Here is a 20,554-nt window from a genome sequence, read left to right as displayed (position 1 = left end):
TTCCCCCACAATTTCAGGCTCCCAACGTTCTCCCTATTCAATGGATTTGGAGATATAGTTGCCCATATGAGTTATTACCAGCAGATGATGGCGGTCGCTGGCAACTCGGATGAAATTTTGTGCAAAGTGTTCAGGTTATCACTGACGGGAGCAGCTCAAAAGTGGTTTTCGAACCTGCCATCAAGAAGGATAGCTAATTTTGATGAACTTGTACAAAAGTTTATCAGTCGATTCTAGAGTGGGATTTAGACTAAGAAGGCCGAGGAGACTCTGTTCACTGTTAAACAAGCAAAAAACGAGTCTATTCGAGACTATTTACAAAGGTTCAACAAAGCAACCATGGAGATTGAGAACCTAGATGAACAGGTGGCCAGGACAACACTTTTTACAAGCCTTTCCATCAAGCGACTCCTAGAGTTACTATTGCAGGATATGCCAACCACCTACCCCGAACTTGTTTAAAGATGCCAGAAGCTAGCAGAAGTGACGAAAATCCTTGATGCTCGACAAGGAGAAATGAAGGTAGTTAAGAAGGAGCACAAAGCTTCAGAAAAAGGCCAAGGCTCGAGAGCTCAGAATAACGATTAGACAAACAAAGGATGATCGGGATGGAGAAAACGTTCACCCGACTGTGTTGAGTATACTCCGTTGAATGCTCGATAGTCAGAGATCTTGATGCAGATTAAAGATCAAGATATCTTGAGATGGCCACCCAAGATAGTTGCCAAGCCTGAAGAGAGGAACATGAATAAATATTGTCATTTCCATAGAGACTATGGACACTACACCAATGAGTGCAGACACTTGCTATCTCAGGGGCATCTGGACAATTATATAAGGCGTCGTGATGACAATCTAGAGAGAAGGACCACTCAAGAAAAGAGAAGAGAACAATCGGGGAGCAAAGGTTGTCGGCTTGAAGCCTCCCAATCTAAGAAAGGGAAGGAGATAACAAGGATCAGTCAGTCCCCAATCCTCACAATATTTGTAACAACCCTCGTATTTCTAACCCGGATTCCGTATTGCAGGTCTAAGAATCCGAAGGTCTAGTCAGGTTAATTTGTGGAGTGTCTGGATAGAAGTCCATGATCCATATCCAGAACCCATGGATTTGGATTCTCTAGATGAAGAACCTGCCTTACTTGGAAGTTGGATCTTTGGTAGAAGGCAAGTGGTGTCTGGAGATGTCTGGAGTGAAGGTAAGACCTCTCCCATATGTTGATTAGGGTTACGTTGTGTTTAGGTTTCAACCCCTTGAGCAAAGCACCCTTGTATAGCAATATACTAGGGGGCGGTTGCTTGTGGCGGTTGATTGAACCAAGCGACCACCTGGTCCTAGTTGCTGGGTTTTTACCCTAATTTGCCCCTAGACCTCTATAAATAGCAACCCTCGCCCAATTAACGAATATTATATTTGGGATTGCTGTTTTTTGTGGTTAGGAGGCAGTGGAGACACTCTAGAAGGTGAGCAGACTGTGGACTGAGATCTAGAGATTTTCCCTTTCTTTATTTGGTGATTATGGTTAAGGTAATTGGATCTTCTTTCACCTTAGTTGGTGATTCTGGTTAAGGTAATTGGATCTTCTTTCACCCTTTCTCTTCCTTTAGCTTTTGATTGGTGTTAACCCATCCCCATGTTGTTAGTGGTAACCCAATTGGTTAGTTGTAGCTCTCTTTCCAATGTTTTTGACGGGATCTTGTCCAAAAACGAATCCCTGCATTCATGGAAATGATGGATCTAATCAAGGGGAGGATTTTGGGTGATAGATTTACGTTAATTTTAGGGTTTCGTGTTACCCCTTGGTTATGGATGTGTTAGGTTCAAAATTCGGATTGAGATCATCCCAAAATAGGATTGAAATCGGATGATCAAAAGCCTAAGTTTCGGATTGAAAACACACTGTTTTTGGGGCGGTTGCTCAAGGCGGTTGCTTGAGCCAAGCAACCGGCCCAAGCGACCGGCTGGGTCACAGTGACTATGTAGGTTTGAGTTTGGCTCTAATTTGACTCTTGACTCTTACATTATACCTTGTTTGTAGATGTCCTCTAGTTCTACTGAAAGTCTTATAATTATTTGTGGATTGCATTTTAAAGAGCTTTTACGTAATTCTAGTAAGGATATACATTCTTATCTTTATGCAATGACTTGAACATGCTAGATCAGTGTCTTTCTTTACTATTCTTTAATTGTATATCTTGCTATAACTGTAATAAGCATATTGATCTTATTGTATACTTGTTGTTTGTAATATTCTTGTATGTACTTTATCAATTATGATTGTGGTATGATGATGATTGGTGTATTGTGGTTATGATGGAAAGGGTATTCTATTGGGATATCTTGGCTTGAGATATCAGACGGTTGTGGTATGGGACACATGATCACCGATGCCTCCAGCACTATGATAACTACTAGATGACATACCTAGGGAGAGTCTAGAGTTGCATGGCTAGGTACCCCATATACTACTACCCTTTTGGTAGGGGAATTGAAGCCGGATGACACGTGACGATGGTGATGTGACTCTGTTTCATCCTACAACGATAACCAGTTCGTGTGGAGACTCAGTGGTCCACTGTTGTTCATACAATGGTAGGGTTGCATATGTTAGGGTTGGGCTCATGGACATCCAAGGAGCGGACCGGGTGTCGTGAGGAGTCATAAGAATTTTATGCCCAACAATATGTGGATGACCATAGGGTTAAGGAGTGGAGTTTAATAGCGGTAGCTTGTCCATGAGGGTTCTCATTCCTAGGTTGCAAAGGATACATAACCAAGTTGGTTGGTGCTATAGGGGATGTATCTTGACTTCATGTAGCATGTTACCATTATGACTTTCATTGGATTAGACCCCGACATGCGTCAGTACTCATGCCAATGGTCGTGGTAAGAGAGTGTTGACTAAACCCCAGCCATGGTTTGTGAGCCAGTGTGGACTTACCCCTTTACCCAGGATCCCAACAGAGGTATCCAGTCCGTGAGGGATCAGAGTGAGTAGACCTACCCAGAGGAGGGCTGGTGTATATCTTAAAGCATGTCAATTGTTAGAGACTTGCATAGTTAGATCTTAGTAGCATACATATTTTTGCATATCATACATATCATATATGCATTGCTGATTGTGTTGACATATGGATGAGAATTATGTTATCCTTACTGAGTTCGTCAGAACTCGTCCCTTTATTTCCATGTTATATTAGTTTGTACAGATGGAGGCCATGCGACGGACATTGGATTGGTACCCCATGAAGGTGTTTTCTCGTATGAAGAAGATGTGGCACCATTAGTGGGAGATGGAGATAGCTTGTGTGGGAGCTCCATGGAGTGCGCTTATAGCACCCATTAATGGACGGCGGAGACAGGTTGCCAAACATTTTGCCGATCGTATGGAGAAGAACTGGAGAACCCCTTTTCTTGTTAAATTAGAAGACCAGTTTTTAGTTAAAGAAAAAGAAACCGGAAAGAAACTTATTTAGTCTTTTTGAATTGCTTCCGCTGAACTCATTATTATTTTTTATCATTGATTATTTCGTTTATTATTTTATTGGAGTATTTGGACTCATGTAATCTTTCTATTAATTATTGCACTTATTCTTGCTCATGATTATCTATACTTGCATTTTTTATTATTGATGGTAAGACCGTGGATCCTGTGACGGTTCACTTCCACGGGTTGTCGAGCGGGTAACCGAGACTGGTGGGTGGGGTGTGACAATATTTGGGGGACTAAAACCCGAATCCCTTAGAAAACTAAAAGCAAAATCAAAGTTCATGGGATCGGGAGAAACGATCAAAAGAAAAAGACCAAGTGTTGAGGAAAGCATCATATTCAATGAGGAGGATGGAAGAGGCGTATGTCCTCCTCACGATGATATGATTGTGATCAAGGTTGAGATCAGCCATTGGGAGGTACACAGGGAGCTCGTATACATAGGATCATCGGCAGATCTGTTGTCTTATGAAGCATATCAAAAGTTAAAGATGGAGGAAGACTTGCTGAAGCCAACCTCCACTCACCTTGATGGCTTTGTTGGATGTTCAACAGTGGCAGAAGGATTAGTACAACTGGACGTAACAGTTTGGAAACTTCTGAAGGAGACCACCATTTTGGTAAACTTTATGGTCATTTGGGAACTCCCTGCATATAATGTCATACTTTGGAGGTCATCCCTTACTAAGTTGGGAGCAGTCGTGTCAACCAAGCACATGAAGATCAAATTCCCGACCAGCAAAAGGAATAGGAGAGGTAACTTCTGATCAGAATACCTCCAGGCAATGCTATGTTTCTTATTTAAAGGATAAGGTTGGATCGAGAAAACCTACGGCTTTATCAATCGAAGTTCGTGATAAACGAGACGAAGACATAATGCAAAGACCCGAGCCTATTGAAAAACTAGAGTGAATCCAATTGGATTTTGCCGATGAAGGGAAAATAACCTTCATCGGGTCAGAACAATCAGCAGGCTTCAAGGAAGAGATGAAGAAGTTACTTTGAGAAAATGTAGATGTGTTTGCTTGGTCAGCTACATACATGTTGAGAATAGACCAAAGTGTTGCAGAACACAAGTTGTGGATCGACTCGAAGGACAAGCCTATAATCCAAAAGACAAGGAACTTCTCGATCGAGAAGTATGATGTTGTCAAAGCTGAAGTAGAAAAGTTGAAGGGATCGGGATTCATTGAACCGATTGAATGCCCAACTTGGCTGGCCAATGTTGTGATGGTGAAGAAAGCGAACAGGAAATGGCAAATGTGTACCGACTACATAGACCTAAATAAAGCATGCTCGAAGGATTGCTTTCCTTTACCCCAAATCGATCTCCTAATTGATGCGACAACTGGTTATGAGACTTTGAGCTTCATGGACGCATACTCGAGGTATAATCAAATCTTGATGAACAAGGAGGACGAGAAGTTCATTGTGTTCATGACCGATTGTGAAAGCTTCTATTACAAGGCCATGCCATTCGGGCTACAGAATGTTGGAGCAACCTACCAAAGGGTCATGAACAAAATTTTTAAAGGCTTGATCGGGAGAAATATGGAGGCCTACGTAGATGACATGATTGTGAAAAGCGTTCAGGTCACGTCTCAAACTTAGCATAAGTCTTCAGTGTCCTAAGGAAATATCAAATGAAGCTTAATCCCGAGAAGTGTGCCTTCGGAGTGTCTTTGGGAAAGTTCTTGGATTCATGGTTTCTCAAAGAGGAATTAAGGCGAATCCAATTAAGATTAAAGCCCTAATAGATATGAAGCCTCCTAAGAAAGTTTGGGATGTACAATGTTTAACAGGACGCATGGCAGCTCTGAACAGGTTCATAGCACAGTCGGGATAAAGATGCCTACTTTTCTTCAAGGCTTTGAAGGATTTGAGAGGCAGTAAAGAGGCATGATGGACGGAGGAGTGCCAGAAAGCGTTCGAGAGCTTGAAGCTAATGCTAGGAAAGCCACCACTGTTTTTCCGACCAGAGAAGGGTGAAACCTTACAAGTCTATCTAGCATCATCGGCCTCGGCAGTAAGTGCAATTCTCGTTAGAGAATAGGATAAGAAGCAGTGGCCGATCTACCATATCAACCACTAGGGGTGTCAATGGTGTGGTTTGGGGCAGTTTTGGGCTGGGCTTAACTATTTCGGGCTGAAAAACACCTAGCCCAAGCACGGCCCATTAGCAAAATAACGGTTTCGGCCCAGTTTCAGTTTGGTGCAGTTTGGGTTCGGGCTAACTAACAGTTTGGGCTAACGGTTTAGACTCGGGTTGACTAACGGTTTATGGTGTTCAAGAAAAATAACAAAAAGAAACAACTGAGCATCCTACAACAAAAGCAAAAATTCTATGGAAAGCAAAGTTGCTATTGGTCAATTTCCATTAAAAGAAACCCACCCATTCTATAGAAATCAAGAACCTAGATATTAACTAGTAAAATGACTATTCAATCTTTGAATTCATGCTTAATTTTTTTTTAATTGTCTAGACCAACTACCTAGTGGTAATATAATTATTCAAATACTATTTAATTTAAAATTACAAAATGAGTTGTAAAATGGGTTATAACGGGTTGCAGTTTGGTTTCGGGTTGGTGCGGGTTCTGCCACCTTCAGCCCAAACACAACCCATTAAGGTTTGGTTCGGGCCGGTTCGGGTTATAATGGGGCGGTGCGGTTCGGGCTACAAATTGACACCCCTATCAACCACATACTCCTAGATGCTAAAACCAAATACGCAGAGATTGAAAAGCAAGCTTTGGCTCTCATGATGGCAGCAAGGAAATTTTTAGGCTCACCTGATCGAGGTATTAACTACATTTCCTTTAAAAAATGTACTTTATAAGCCAAATCTTTCGGGAAGGATGGTGGCATGGTAGGTAGAGCTTGGTGAATACCAAGTAGATTTCAAGCCTCGAACAGCCATAAACACAGGCCTTGGCTGACTTTGTGGTAGAAACCACGGCTCCAGTTGAAGAAGTGGCTAAACAAACGACCTCGATTATGTGGGACATCTATGTGGATGGCTCTAGCAACAAACAAGGCATAGGAGTTGGAGTCTTGTTTAAGAGCCCTAAGGGTTTATTATCCAGTATGCACTAAGGTTCGGGTTCGAGGCGAGCAATAACGAGGCCGAATATGAAGCATTCTTAGCTGGTCTTTGACTAGCAAAATCACTTGCCATACTTGAAATAGTTTTTAGAGTGACTCTCAACTTATTGTTAGTCAGGTACAGGGAGAGTTCGGGATTAAGGAGCCCCGATTACAAAAGTATCAGGAAATGATACAAGCTCTAAAAAAGGAATTACAAGAGGTACGAGTCTTTTAGGTCCCGAGGAAGGAGAATGTCATGGTAGTCGAATTGTCAAGGTTAGCAAATGCGAAGGAGAAAACCTTTGAACCTTCAGTCTATATTGAGGAACTAGGCTTCCCTAGTACCAAAGGAGAAGAGGAGGCGTGTAGAGGACGAACGATGCTGGATGGACCCGATCGTTGAGTACATTCTAGATGATAAGCTGCCCGAGGACCCAAAAATAGCCAGACTTATTAGGGTTCGAGCAACAAGATTCACAATCCATAATGGGAGATTATATTGAAGATCCTACGCTAGGCTATTTCAGATGTTTAGGACCCGAAGGATCGAAGAGGGCATTAGCAAAAGTGTATGAAGGCATCTATGGAGCTTATATGGGTGGACGAGCACTGGCACACAAAATGCTAAAGCTAGGGATATACTGGCCAAGATACAAGAAGATGCTTTGGAGTACATGTGTCATTGTAAAAATTGCCAAATACATTTGACAGTATCAAAAAGACTAGCAGCACCCTTGACGTCTATCCTAGACCCGATCCCGTTCGCACTGTGAGGAATTGACATTATGGGAAAATTTGCTAAGGCAACTGGCAATCGAGAGTATTTGGTCATGCCAATCGATTACTTCACCAAGTGGATTGAAGCAATTCCAATATCTACAATTACAGAAAAGAAGGTCAAAAAATTTGTACTGGAGTCCATCATACACTGGTTTGGCATTCTGAAGGTTCTTGTTACCGGTCATGGAACACAGATTGATAATCCACAATTCACTTAGTTTTGTGGCTTTTACATGATCGAGCACCTAATGTCTTCTGTGGAATACCCCCAAAGCAATGGTCAAGTAGAGGTAACCAACCAAACCTTACTAGATGGAATCAAAAAAAGGTTGGAGTCAAATAAAGCTTTGTGGGTTGAAGAACTCCCGAACATGCTCTGGGCTTACAGAACAAAGGTTCGAACTCCGATAGGGGAAACACCATTTAAATTGGCCTATGGGTCAGAAGCTTTAGCTCTAGTAGAAGTAATGGTTGAGACTCTCAGAGAACGAGAATTTGAAGAAAAGGCTAACGAACAAGGTTTGGTATATAGCTTGGATCTCTTGGACGAAGTCCGAACAAAAGCTGTCGCTCGGATTCAGCACTATCACAAAAGCATCTCATCATAATACAATGCCCGAGTAAAGTGCCGACAGTATTTCTTGGGAGATCTAGTTCTAAGGAATACTGTTGCTTCCGACCCTTGGCACCAAAAGAAGTTGGATCCTTCTTGGGAAGGATCATATATGATTGTCAAACTAATGGGATCAAGCGCTTATGTGGGGATAGTATAGTCAATTCAAAAGGCTTCGGTTAAGAACGATTGAGTCCTTCCAACACTTAGAAAAATTATCAGGAATTTTCTAAGTAAGAGGCTTCGGCTATGCCCAACTAAGACCTCCCAACACTCAGAAAAATTCTTAGGAATTTTCTACCTCCCAACACTCAGAAAAATTCTCAAGAATTTTCTACCTCCCAACACTCAGAAACATTCTCAGGAATTTTCTAAGTTAGAGGCTTTGAGTATGCTTGACTAAGACCTCCCAACACTTAGAAAATTTCTCAAGAATTTTCTAAGTAAAAGGCTTTGGCTTTGCTCAACTAAGACCTCCCAGACTTAGAAAAATTCTGAAGAATTTTCTAAATAAGAGGCTTCAGCTATGCCCGACTAAGACCTCCCAACACTTAAAAGAATCTTCTAAATAAGAGGCTTGAACTATGCCCGACTAAGACCTCCCAACACTTAAAAAAATTCTTAGGAATTTTCTAAGTAAGAGGTTTCGGCTATGCCCGACTAAGACCTCCCAACACGCAGAAAAATTCTCAGGAATTTTCTAAGTAATAGGCTTTGGCTAAGCCTGACTAAGACCTCCCCAACACTTAAAAATATTCTCAGGAATTTTCTTTTTAAGTAAAGGCTTCAGCTATGCCCGACTGAGACCTCCCAATACTTGGGGAATTTTTTCAATTATTAAGCCCGACTAAGGATCTACCAAGTATGATATTGACGATAGAAATTCAATACAGATAAGTAACAGACACTAAGTATGAAGAGAAACATTATGTTTATATTATCGAGGGCCAGAGGGGGCCCACCCTTACAAAAAAAGAAGAGAAGAAAAATACAACATGAAGGATACCAAGCGCAGTCGGTTAAAAAAAAAATAGAGAGAGAGAGAGAGAAAGGAAATCATGGTGCTTGTTCAGGAGTTTCTTTTTCAATGATGATCGGGGTTGGTTTTGATTCAAGTATGGGATTTCGAGAAGAAGAAAAAAAAGAGAGAAAGAGAAAGGAAATCATGGTGCTTGTTCAGGAGTTTCTTTTTTAGTGATGATCGAGGTTGGTCTTGATTCAGGGCTGGGAGTTCAGGAAGTATGTTGTCTTGGATAACTTCAACTTCTGACGACAGTTGGAAATCCTCGAATACCTCTAAGTGGCACACCTCTTGGTGAGGCTGGTATCAAACGAGAGATCCACCCTCATGATTGACTTCCACACTTTATTTTGCCCATCCCAATAAGCCATTGTGTTATAGGGGATCATCAGATCATTAAAAGGCTTACTATTCAGATATTTTTAAAGACAAGCCTTCCTGGCTTCGATAGAGATGTGTTTGGGTTCTGAAGGTGCACCCCAATCCTAGAGCTCCTCCTTTTCCTTCACTAGGACCTTGACTTTGGGCTCAATTTCTCTCAGGATCTCCCGCAGCCTTTGCACCTCCCGATCGAGGTCGTTAACTTTCTCGGTGGCCACCTCCAGCTAAGGGTGTCAATCAGTACGGTTTCAGTAATTCGGTACGGTACCAACTTTGAATACAAAAAACCAGAACCGTACAGTACCGAATTTACACGGTACGGTATCGTTTCGGTATTTACAAAAACGGTTCGGTATGGTTTCGGTATTAAATCGGTGCGAGAAAACGGTTTCAATACGATTTCTAGTGTGGTATAGTTTTGGTACGAATGAACTGATACCACTTTTGTTATTAGTTCATTAAGATCCTAATGAAATTGCAATTGACCAATCGATAGAATTTGATATTAATAGAGATAAAGCAAGTAAATCTAATTAATAGAGACAAAACAAGTAAATCTAAGAAGATGAGTAAAGGATGAAACGAAAAACTAAAATTGGAAATTAGGGATAGGGTAAAAGTAAAGTGTTTTAATTGTAAAATTACATTATATCCCTTAATTTGGTACGGTACGATTTCGGTACATACTGACGGTATGGAAACCTAAAACCGGAATTGTACTGAAGAAATTCAGTTTCGGTACGTACCGAGTTTTGAACGGTATGGTATAGTGTGGTTTTAGACGGCGCGGTTCGGTACAGTTAAACGGTTTCGATACGCAATTGACACTCTTTCCTCCAGCTCCTTCGTAGCCTTCCTAAGTTTTTGGTTCTCCTCGTTGAGTTGAGAGATCTCAACTCCTTTGGCCCTCACTTCCTCCTGCTGCTGCTTTGATCGGACATTAAGACGACCGACCCGAAGGATAGCTTCCATCTGCTGTGGAAGTTATCTTGCAAGCACCCTGCAAAAGGAAGGAAAGATTAGCGTTCGGGAATGAGAACTTTGAACACTTGTAATAAATTACAAGAAATACAAGTAAAAGAACTTACTTGGCCAAGGAGTTAACGAATTCCTCATTGGTGGCAGCGCCAAGGATTTTTCTCTCGACACACATTTGGGTGAAGGTTGCTCACTCCAGCGCCTGATTAGAGTCCAAAGTGATGCAGTCGGTCTCGGTCAACCTCCATCGGGGAATGTATTCATTCCCCATGTTTTTGGCTTTCTTCAAACCCACGTCATCCTGAAGGTTGTGCCTCCTCTTCGTCAGTATTACCTCATCTTGGGTAGACTCCCTAACATCTATTGGAACCTTCCCTCGTTCTGTAGCACCATGAAGCAGCTTTAAAACCCCCTTTGGAGCTTGTGGAGGCCTTCAGAGATGGCGCAGCAATCTCAGCCAAGGTGCTTTGTCCTCTGCGGCTTTTAACCCCTTGGAAGCCAAGGCTTTCACTACCTTCGAGTTATACCTGGGAGGCACTGTAAGAAGAAAAGAAAGAAGTCAGTAAAAGCATATATATACACTACAAGGCAAAAGTTAACACATAAATATAAAATGGGTTCGGGGGCTCACCAGGGGGCTAAACCCCACATCATAAGGACAACATCATACTCCATTTCTAGACCATGGATCTCCTGATGTGCCTTGATAGATTTTATCTTCTTGACAACGCTTTTGTTGGCAAGAGACAGTGACAGAGCACAATTTTCCTGGGTGTAAGAATTAAGTCGATTCTAGGTGATCAGGAAGCTAAGTTCGGATGGTGGCACTAAGCATAAAAAGTATCGATGACGTCACCCCTTATGGTTAGAAGGGCAGGTACCCTCGGCTAGGATACCGCCCGACCACCCCAATTCAATTTTGGGGTGTTTGGAAAGAAAAACCCAACTTGGAGGGTTGGATTTGCTGATGTAATAGAAATGAGAAAAAAGTGGAAGATTGAGATTGACTTCAAGCTCGAAACAAAGCCCGAGGAAGCCGACGATGTGACGCTAGCTGTTTGGGCGGAGCATCCCTAGGCAAAACTCCCAGTGATTCAAAATTTCAGAAAACAAAGGAGAGTAACAGGGAAATCTAACACCACTCTTCAAGGTGTCAAGATAGAGAGAAAACTCCTCGAGAGGGTTACAATTAACCCTCTCGTCCGGGTTAGGGACCTGAAGGAGATAGGAGAAGGGAATAGAGTAGTAATCTGAAGCTGAGGCTAACTCATCACCATTAAGGTGAGAGACGAAGAAACCAGGACCTTGGGCAGGTCTCTTTGATGGTCGGGAACTTCCTGTAATAGCCTGTTTTGAGGCTTTTTGCTTGTGGGAAATCAAAGGAGAAGCAGTTTTTCTACTCTACATCTCATTCCCGAGTTGTTCCCTAGGGTTTGAGTGAATGGAGGATAACCAACGGTTGGTTATCCTCTTACCCTTGTCACCCGACAACTCAATTGAAGCTAAGGGGGAAGGTTGGTCACCAGAATCTTCCCCTTCAATGATGTGATCAACGAAATCATCATTAGATCTCTTGTCGCTACCCATTGAAGAGGAAGAAAGGGATTCTATAGATTTCTAAGGGAAAATAGAAGGCTAAAATCCTAAAAGCAGAGATCCCAAACCCAAAATAGAAAAGAAAGGAAGCAACATGAAGAAGAAACAAAAGCAGAGGACGAAGGACTTACTTGTTTTGAATCTTAACGGAATGAAGCTTGGAGCTGAAAATTGAAGAACTGGAAATCACAAAATTTACTGGAGACTTCAAATGTAGGCAAACTCGCAAAATGACATAGTAAAAGAGAAGTAAGAGTCTGTTGGGGTTTAAATAAGAGTGAAGAGGATGATTTGTATGAACATAATTAAATTCAATCAACGGTCAAGCTCGAGTGACGTTTCGAAGCCTGATCTGACAAAAGAGATTAATTCGAATCAACGGTTGATGAGTGCTGACGGTTCGAGCATGAGAGCAATGATGGCAGCGGCTGCCAAGGGTAAGGTGGCGTGTGCGATAGGTTATAAGAAGTGCATGCAACTCAATGAACTTACCTTTGTGTAGACAAAGTAATAAATGCAACGTTTGGAAGAACGAGAGGATGTTTGGCTTTCCACCTACTAGGTTCGGTGATTGCGATAAAAGCAAACCAAGCCATCAGTTGTTTTATCCCGATTGCTTGGCCTAAGGATAAACTAACATTGAATTTGACCATTGTCGGGTCGATGACTTTGGTCGGGATTGGTTCAGTGGTTGAACCATCAACTAGCAAAAGGAATAAGGAACGAGCCTAGTATGTTACCATAACCACATTGAACACTCATGTGGGAATGTCCCCTTGGTTTGTTTGTCTGAGAGTTATGAACTAGAGTTAATGTTCTTGAAAATCTTTTTTTGCATGGAGTGTTGGTGTATTTATTGTCCTCATACCTTAGCGGTAGTGAAGATGTTGTATAACAATCAGATCCATGGATTTCGAAAGGAGGGTGGCGATCGTTTGGAGGGCATGACTTGATCAACAAGCTAAACATCAGTCTTCCTCAAGAAGCTTTCACAGCTGTACATAATCCCGTCGAATAAGGGGATTAGGTCACATATGACATTGATGTGATGACAAGAACTCCTTTTGGTAGACAAAAGGGTAGAATGTGGTAGTCAAGTAAGTGGCGGATGAATGGGAAGTTTTCTGACTGCCAATGTGCATTTAATAGGTCTCAGTACATTCAATGTTGAATTTAATGCAACGATTGACGTTTGAGAGATATGCCCAGAGTTCTCTAACAACGTTACTTTATTCTAAGAAGTGGCCTGTCGGGTAACTGCTGAGAGACTTGCCGAGAAACCTCTTGGGACAGTTAGCTGTCACTAAAAGGCGTTCTTCTCAGCAACATTCTCCGTTGAGAAGTGCCTTATGAGGCCAACGAACCAGGGTTTTGATGAACCAGGACCAAACCAAGGCACTGGTTTGATTGGTTCTCCTGGACCCAGGGGTCTGAACCAAATATCCGTACCATAAAGTTTATCAACCCTAGCTTGGGATTGCTATTCTAATGATATGCTTGTAATTGTAGATCTCATAGCAAGAAGATTGATTTCTTGTTTATCAACCCCAAATTTCTTTTTGTAGAAAGGAAAACTCGGTATATGTTGGGACATAGTCTATCAGAATGAAAAACTAATTAAATAGATTATTTTATTTTATTTATTTATTTTGGAATTGGTATCTTTATTTTAGAAGTGGGGGAGTGGGAGGACTACTACATATTTATGGGCAAGAAACAAACAAATCAAACCACACTATTAACAATAATTGTCCCACCCCACCCTAAGCATATCGGGTCTACCCGAGTAACCTGGAGTCCCATGATACAAATCTTCTGCCAGCCCATCAAATACAAAGTTGTAATTGAGCATCATTTATAATATCTACGCCATCGAGTAAAAGAAGAAAAAAATCTTAATATAGTAGTATGAAGGCTTATCTATAAATTTGGTTTATTAAGGTACTTTAACTATTACAGTTATCCATATGAGATGTCAATTGTAAAATTTCCTTAATAATGGTAAATATCAAAATATAAATATGAACATGCCCATCCCTAGGTGAATCGTAGGAACATGTATAGTAGCAACATAATGCATCGTGTAACGGTATGAAGGGTTCCTCAAACTCCACAATTCCCTTTGGGTTGGGACATCTCTGAAATTGGAACAATCTCAAGCCTTGTAACATCATTTAAAAGAGAAGAATTCATGAGGAGTAAGTTCCACCGAACTCGTGCATGATATGCAACCTCCATATGCTATCCATAAACGTGTATCTTATGCAGGTCTCTGACTATTGTATTATGCATTAAAATAACACTAGTCTTCTATGGGAGGGTCACACACAATTCATGACTGGGTCTTTAGGGTAAGGGCAACACCATGCACTACGACCACAGTTAATGATCTTTCGATCTGCTTGTATCACATCTCATCTCATCTTGTCATCATCTTATTTCTTCGTTATCCTCACTATTGATCATCATCATCATCACCACTTATGGAAGCACAACTAGTGGTATAGGACTAGCACATGTTAGGGAGTTAACAAGCGCAATGCAAGATCTTCTACTCGGAGGGTGCATACCATGGTCAAGCGATATCATCCTCAAGTACGTTGCTCTATTGGCCTGGTATCCCCCACCATTCTTGGAGTATAAATCTTCAAGTATGTGCTCTATTGGATGTATAGCCTAAAACCCCTATGTTGATACCTCAAGTATGCTACTATCTTGGAATGACATGAATGGTACATTAGCATACTTACTATCCATTCATGTTCTCCATTCTGCCTTTTAAGTGCTCACTAGTACCACTACTCTGTACCATAAGTTGCCAATCTCAATACTTCTGTTAATAAGGTGATTGCACCATAAGGTTTAATCCCCTTTACTAATTACCCTACTTAAAAATGGTATATTAGGAGGCCATGACCCTTTTCTACTCAACATCTTCGTTTTTTTAAAGTGTGTAGGTGAGGAAGTAATCTAAGGGTGTCAAAACCTAACCCGTACTATTAAAACCAAACTGAACCGGCCCCAACCGAAGCTTAACGGGCTGTGTTTGGGCTGAACTGTTGGAATATGCTCTTTGAGCATGAGTGAATGTGAATGAAAATCATTCATGTGGAAAGTTTGTGGAAATAAATGAATTTGTGGAAATAAGTGGATGGAATACCAATGGACTATTTGGTGATTCATTGCACAAGGAGAGTCATGAATGAAGGGTTATGGGAATACCTATGGACTATTAGGTGTTTCATCTCCCAAGGAGAATTCATGAATGAAGGTTATGGGACCTTCTATTTCCTAACAACAAACTTCTCATTTCCCTAAGATAATTATGGAGGGTTTTGGGGACTCTTGATTTCAAGAAACTTCTCGTTTCTAGCTTGGTTATTAATAAAGCTTTTCATTTCCATAACTTAATTCATTAAGTTTGGGGAATAATGACTATGGTTTTTCATCTTTCAAGCTAGTTAAAGAGACATAGAATTCCTCTATAAATAGGGATCCCCCCTTGGTGAAGATGGTAGTTGTGATGTGTTTTCAAAGAAGAATGTTAAGTGTGATTTAAGAGTTTTCTTAAAACGTTTGTGAGTTCTGTTTCGAGTTTGGCTTCGAGTTTGGTTTCGTGTTTGGTTTCGTGTTTGAATCGTGTGGTGATAGAAGGAAGGCACATGTCAAGTTCGTCGTTGCGATATACTTTGTGCTAAGTACATCGTTGTTCGTCGTTGTATCCTGAGAGACAGACGTCTATTGAATCCTCAAGCACACTGTGGAGGGGACGAATCTGTTTTAAGGAAAGCGTCTGACGCGCCTCGACGGTTTTCCTTTACTCTTCTTTTTCGGTTCAAGTTCTGTCTTTCCGGATCTTCTCTTAATTCTTTGATTCCCCTTATTATATTATCAATTTTGGCTAACAATCTTAAAACAGATTATTTAAGGTATAAGGCATGGGTTCTTGTTCCAAGCGTCAAAGAATAGAAGAAGTCCAATCTCTGGATGAGAAGATGGAAACCTTTGATGGGCTAGTTCTTAATAATCTTTTGAGTTTCTGGAAAGATAAATTACTTACTGCAGATGGTGGTGTAAATGAATGGACAGTAGTTGTGGTTGAAATACTATGGTGGTGTAAATGAGTGGACAGTAGTTGTGGTTGAAATACTTAGTGATTGGTGCAAGCATGGTGAAAGTCATCTTGATTTTATTGCTGAAAGATTATCCTCTTCAATTGATTTATTAGATATCATGGTAAGGGCAGAGAGTTTCTTAGACTCTTTAGCTGTTAAGAAACTCCATGAACTACTATCTAAATTGCTTCATGCTCCTTTCCTAAAGACCTAATGAAAGGGGACCATATGATATTTCCACCAATTTTGATGTTTGAAACATCAATACAAGACTATTATATGTTTGTTTGTTATATGTAATCCTAATGAAAATCGTTATTGAGATATTACATAGTGGTTGTTGCTTTAGTATGAAAACCTTCCTTAAATTCTGAGAATGAATTTACAAGGATGACTACCATGGATTTTCATCTATTTATTTGGTTGTTTAGAATGTTAACCTATCATTATAGGTTAAAATGTTATTTACTTTACTTTCTCAATATATTTAATGTAAGGAGAAATAAAGTTGAAAGGAAGAGAAAATGATGATGTGTACTGCTTATATGGTTTTTCATATTCCTGTGCTAAATATGGGTAAGTAAAAGGTTTTTCCAAAGTATTGCTTACTCAAGATAAGGGCACCATTACATTGGTTTGTGAACTTATTATTTCAATTAGTTCATCTAGTACGTATTGAATTGTGACGACTAAAAATCTGTTAAGAAGTATGGGAAGAAAAGAAGATTTTAAGTTCATCTTGTGAATATTATTCTTCTGTGAGATACTTTGTTCAAGGTATTTACCCAACTTTATCATGTTTTATTTAATATGATTTGTTTTTGTTGGGTTGGATGAAAAAACTCTAAATGATCAAAGTTGTTAGCCTTGAGTTTATTGTTTCATAACAAAGTTAAAGGCATGATTCTTTTGGAACTACAGCAGTTCATTGGGTTACTATTTTCATGAGAAAATGTGTTTACTTGGTTCACGTGATTGTTATATCAAACCATCTTGGTATTTCCAAAGAGAATGTTTTGGAGTTTATGGCTCTATAATTGTATTATGGAACGGATGAATTGCATAGACATATGGGCTAGATAATATTCTAGTGTGATCAATATGTGTAACTCCAATACTTTGGTATGGGATTATTGAATCATATGCATATTGCAATTTCCTATACTCATAGAGTATCTTGGCTTAAAATAGCAAAAAAAAGTATGGTCTTGAAATTGGATATTAACCACAATTAGAATTGCTATCTATTGGAATCTAATTTATGTACTCTTTCATGTAAGTGAAAATAGATGGAAAAGTTTGAAGGGTTGAACCTTAAACTTGGATAGAAAAGATGTTGTTTTGTTTAACAAAACTATATCTAGTATGATTCTTAAAAGCTAATCTTCCTACTGTTGGAGAGGTTGAGTCAAATGCATTAGCGGTTCAGATTTTGTTCAAGTTGAAATATGGGAGATAACACAAGTGTGAAGGCTCCTGCGGCCATGACTCAATCGGTCTCGATTCCAGTAAATCACCATGAGAAGCCTGAAAAGTTTAGAGGACTAAACTTCAAAACTTGGCAACAAAAGATGTTGTTTTATTTAACAACTTTGAATCTTGCGAGATTCCTAAAAGAGGATCCTCCTATTGATGGGAAGGATGGTTCAAATGTTCAAACGATTGAATCATGGAAACAATTTGATTTCCTATGCCAGAACTATGTTCTGAACGGCTTGACTGATGCATTGTATAGTGTGTATAGTCCTAAGGGTTCTGCCAAAGAACTTTGGGAGTCCTTAGACCATAAGTATAGATTTGAGGATGCTGGTGCTAAAAAGTTTCTTGTGGGTCAGTTCTTGAATTTCAAGATGATAGACTCAAAGACTGTGATGAGTCAAGTTCAAGAACTCCAAACGATCATTCATGAAATTCATGCTGAGGGAATGACCATGAGTGAGTCTTTCCAAGTAGTTGCAATAATTAAGAAGCTGCAGTCTTTGTAGAAGACTTCAAGAAATATTGGAAGCACAAAAAATAAAGAGATGATTTTATTCTCTATTGATATATGTGCAAGTGTATTTACTTGTATGTTGCATTATGCATATATGACAACCTTGGGTTGTGTTGGAAAATTTTTCTTGTTGATTACATTTTGTTGTAATCATATGAGGTTGCATGTCGCAAATTCATCAAGTGTATTTAGACTATGTGGATTATGGAAATCCATAGTTTGCCATGAAAAGGGTCGTAAGAGATGAAGGATGTAGCATAATTCATGCAATCCAATTCATTAGTGTTGTGCGCATGGTGCTTATGACTTACATATGAAGCACATACCAAATATATAAGGTTATAAAACTTTATATATATTAAACCCGAATTGTGAGGGGTTATGTGAATTTTCATGGAAAAATGAAAAGATTTGAGATCACGGCAGTCATGTGATAGATGACTTCTTTATCAGTTTATGACTGAAAGTAATGGATCTCGTAAAAATCCTTCAAATTAGAAGGTGGTAACCAAATTCATGATAGAATTTGAGTTTGTAGCCTTGGATAAATGTATGGCAAAGAGGCCAAACGGCAATGGAACTTCTAAGAAGATAATCCCGAGTTGGGTATATATGAGGTTATTTTTAAGGCATTCTAGTGGTTAGTATTTGGTCCATTGAATTGTTATGGACTTATTTTATGGATGATCATCCGGTTTAACCCACTATGATATTCTCAACTTGACCGCACCCATCCATATGTATTAATTGCTTAAAATACATTATTGATCATGATGGGTTTGAGAGGTGCAAGTTAAAGTTGTTTATATTATAAGAGATGTGAGGCATAGTCTCTTAATGGTTAGTGCACTTAAAATCTGTGGAGTCCATCCATGGACAGAATATGTTGATGCTCCATTAGTAGTAACTTGACAATTATGAAAGTGTATGCGCATACCTACAGACTGCCTCTATTTATAAGTTTTATCGGCAATGTGGTTTTGCAAAATTGTTTTATCTATGGTAAAAACATACCTATTTTCATCTCGGATTTTTGCAAAACCAGTCTTGTTTTGTTATGGTAGTTCTATATTTTGAGTTCCTTAATTAGTTTGGAACTTTTGGTAATTGTCAAGGCAAGCTAGAAAGCAAGCTACAAGGCTTGCTACAAGGCAAGCTAGAAAGAAAGTTACAAGGCTTGCTAGAAGGCAAGTTAGAAAGCAAGCTAAATGGCGAGCATCTCATGTAGAAATGGACTGTATAGCTGATCAGCTTCAAACTAGAGATTTATATATCTCGAAGTTACACGGGCAAATGAAATTTGTTTTGGTTTCTAGCATCTTTTATGCCTGCTATATGTATAGCTAAGCTTCTATTGAGAGAATGCAGAATGTGATGTATAACAATGAGTCAAGACTCATATATCGTTGACATAATACTGTTGGCTAATTGATCTCGAATGAAGTCATGACATATGACTGTGTAAGGTCAAAAGAAAAGGATTGCAAATCCACTGACCAAAGGTTGAATTGAGATCAAGTTAAACAAACATCAAGAAGAATGCGACTCAAGCCCATGAATGAATGGGTTGATTACAGTGGAAACCTAACCTAGTTGATTGGAGATCCCAAGATCTAGGTTCAATAGGACAACTAAATTGTAATGACCGAGTGAGATCACTGTGGGGGTTCATCCTCTACCCATTCCTAAGATGAAAACGGTGATATCCGTATGGAATAGGTTAAGCTTATGCTTTTAATGATTCTTATGCATTGGACAAACGTTGGATCCGAGTGGAGTAATGCAGGTTACTCTTAAGTAAGAAATCACCTATGTGAGAGAGAAGAGGGGCCGCTTCAAAGGAGAATTGTGAGGGCTCAATTCTTTAGAAACTCTCGCAGAATCAGGACGATGTCCACGGCCAAAATGGACATAACCATGAGAACTGTCATTGTGTCAGGGGAATGTCTGTGTGGAGTATATCATCATTTACATAAATGGCAGAACAGTTCAAGGACATCGCGTCTACTGATCAGCTAGTAAAGTAAATATACTTTCACAATGGAATGTTCAAAGGCAAAACCTACCTATCCTATGCAGGCTTTCACCGTAGAATTCTATCACCTTGTCGGTCGTTGTTTATTTTGTTTTTCGTCGTCATTTTCATTCATGTGGGGGATTGTTGGGATATGCTCTTTGAGCATGAGTGAATGTGAATGAAAATCATTCATGTGGAAAGTTTGTGGAAATAAATGAATTTGTGGAAATAAGTGGATGGAATACCAATGGACTATTTGGTGATTTATTGCACAAGGAGAGTCATGAATGAAGGGTTATGGGAATACCTATGGACTATTAGGTGTTTCATCTCCCAAGGAGAATTCATGAATGAAGGTTATGGGACCTTCTATTTCCTAACAACAAACTTCTCATTTCCCTAAGATAATTATGGAGGGTTTTGGGGACTCTTGATTTCAAGAAACTTCTCGTTTCTAGCTTGGTTATTAATAAAGCTTTTCA

General features: G+C 39.8%; 1 protein-coding gene across 1 annotated transcript; it reads left to right on the top strand.

The window, feature by feature from the left end:
• Positions 1-17,510: 17,510 nt before the first annotated feature.
• LOC149004855 (uncharacterized) lies at positions 17,511-18,047 on the top strand. The gene has a single exon (XM_089135733.1). The coding sequence runs from the start codon at positions 17,511-17,513 to the stop codon at positions 18,045-18,047; it is 537 nt and encodes a 178-aa protein (XP_088991859.1).
• The last annotated feature ends 2,507 nt before the right edge of the window (positions 18,048-20,554 follow it).

This window comes from Hakea prostrata, chromosome 9 (genome assembly GCF_041222555.1).
Source record: "Hakea prostrata isolate BN-2017 chromosome 9, UWA_Hpros_2, whole genome shotgun sequence".
Classification (NCBI taxonomy): domain Eukaryota; kingdom Viridiplantae; phylum Streptophyta; class Magnoliopsida; order Proteales; family Proteaceae; genus Hakea; species Hakea prostrata.
This window is presented reverse-complemented; position numbering and strand designations above follow the sequence as displayed.

Bases quoted from the DNA above. Each gene is read 5' to 3' on its own strand.
- LOC149004855 (XM_089135733.1), top strand. From the start codon at position 17,511: ATGGGAGATAACACAAGTGTGAAGGCTCCTGCGGCCATGACTCAATCG.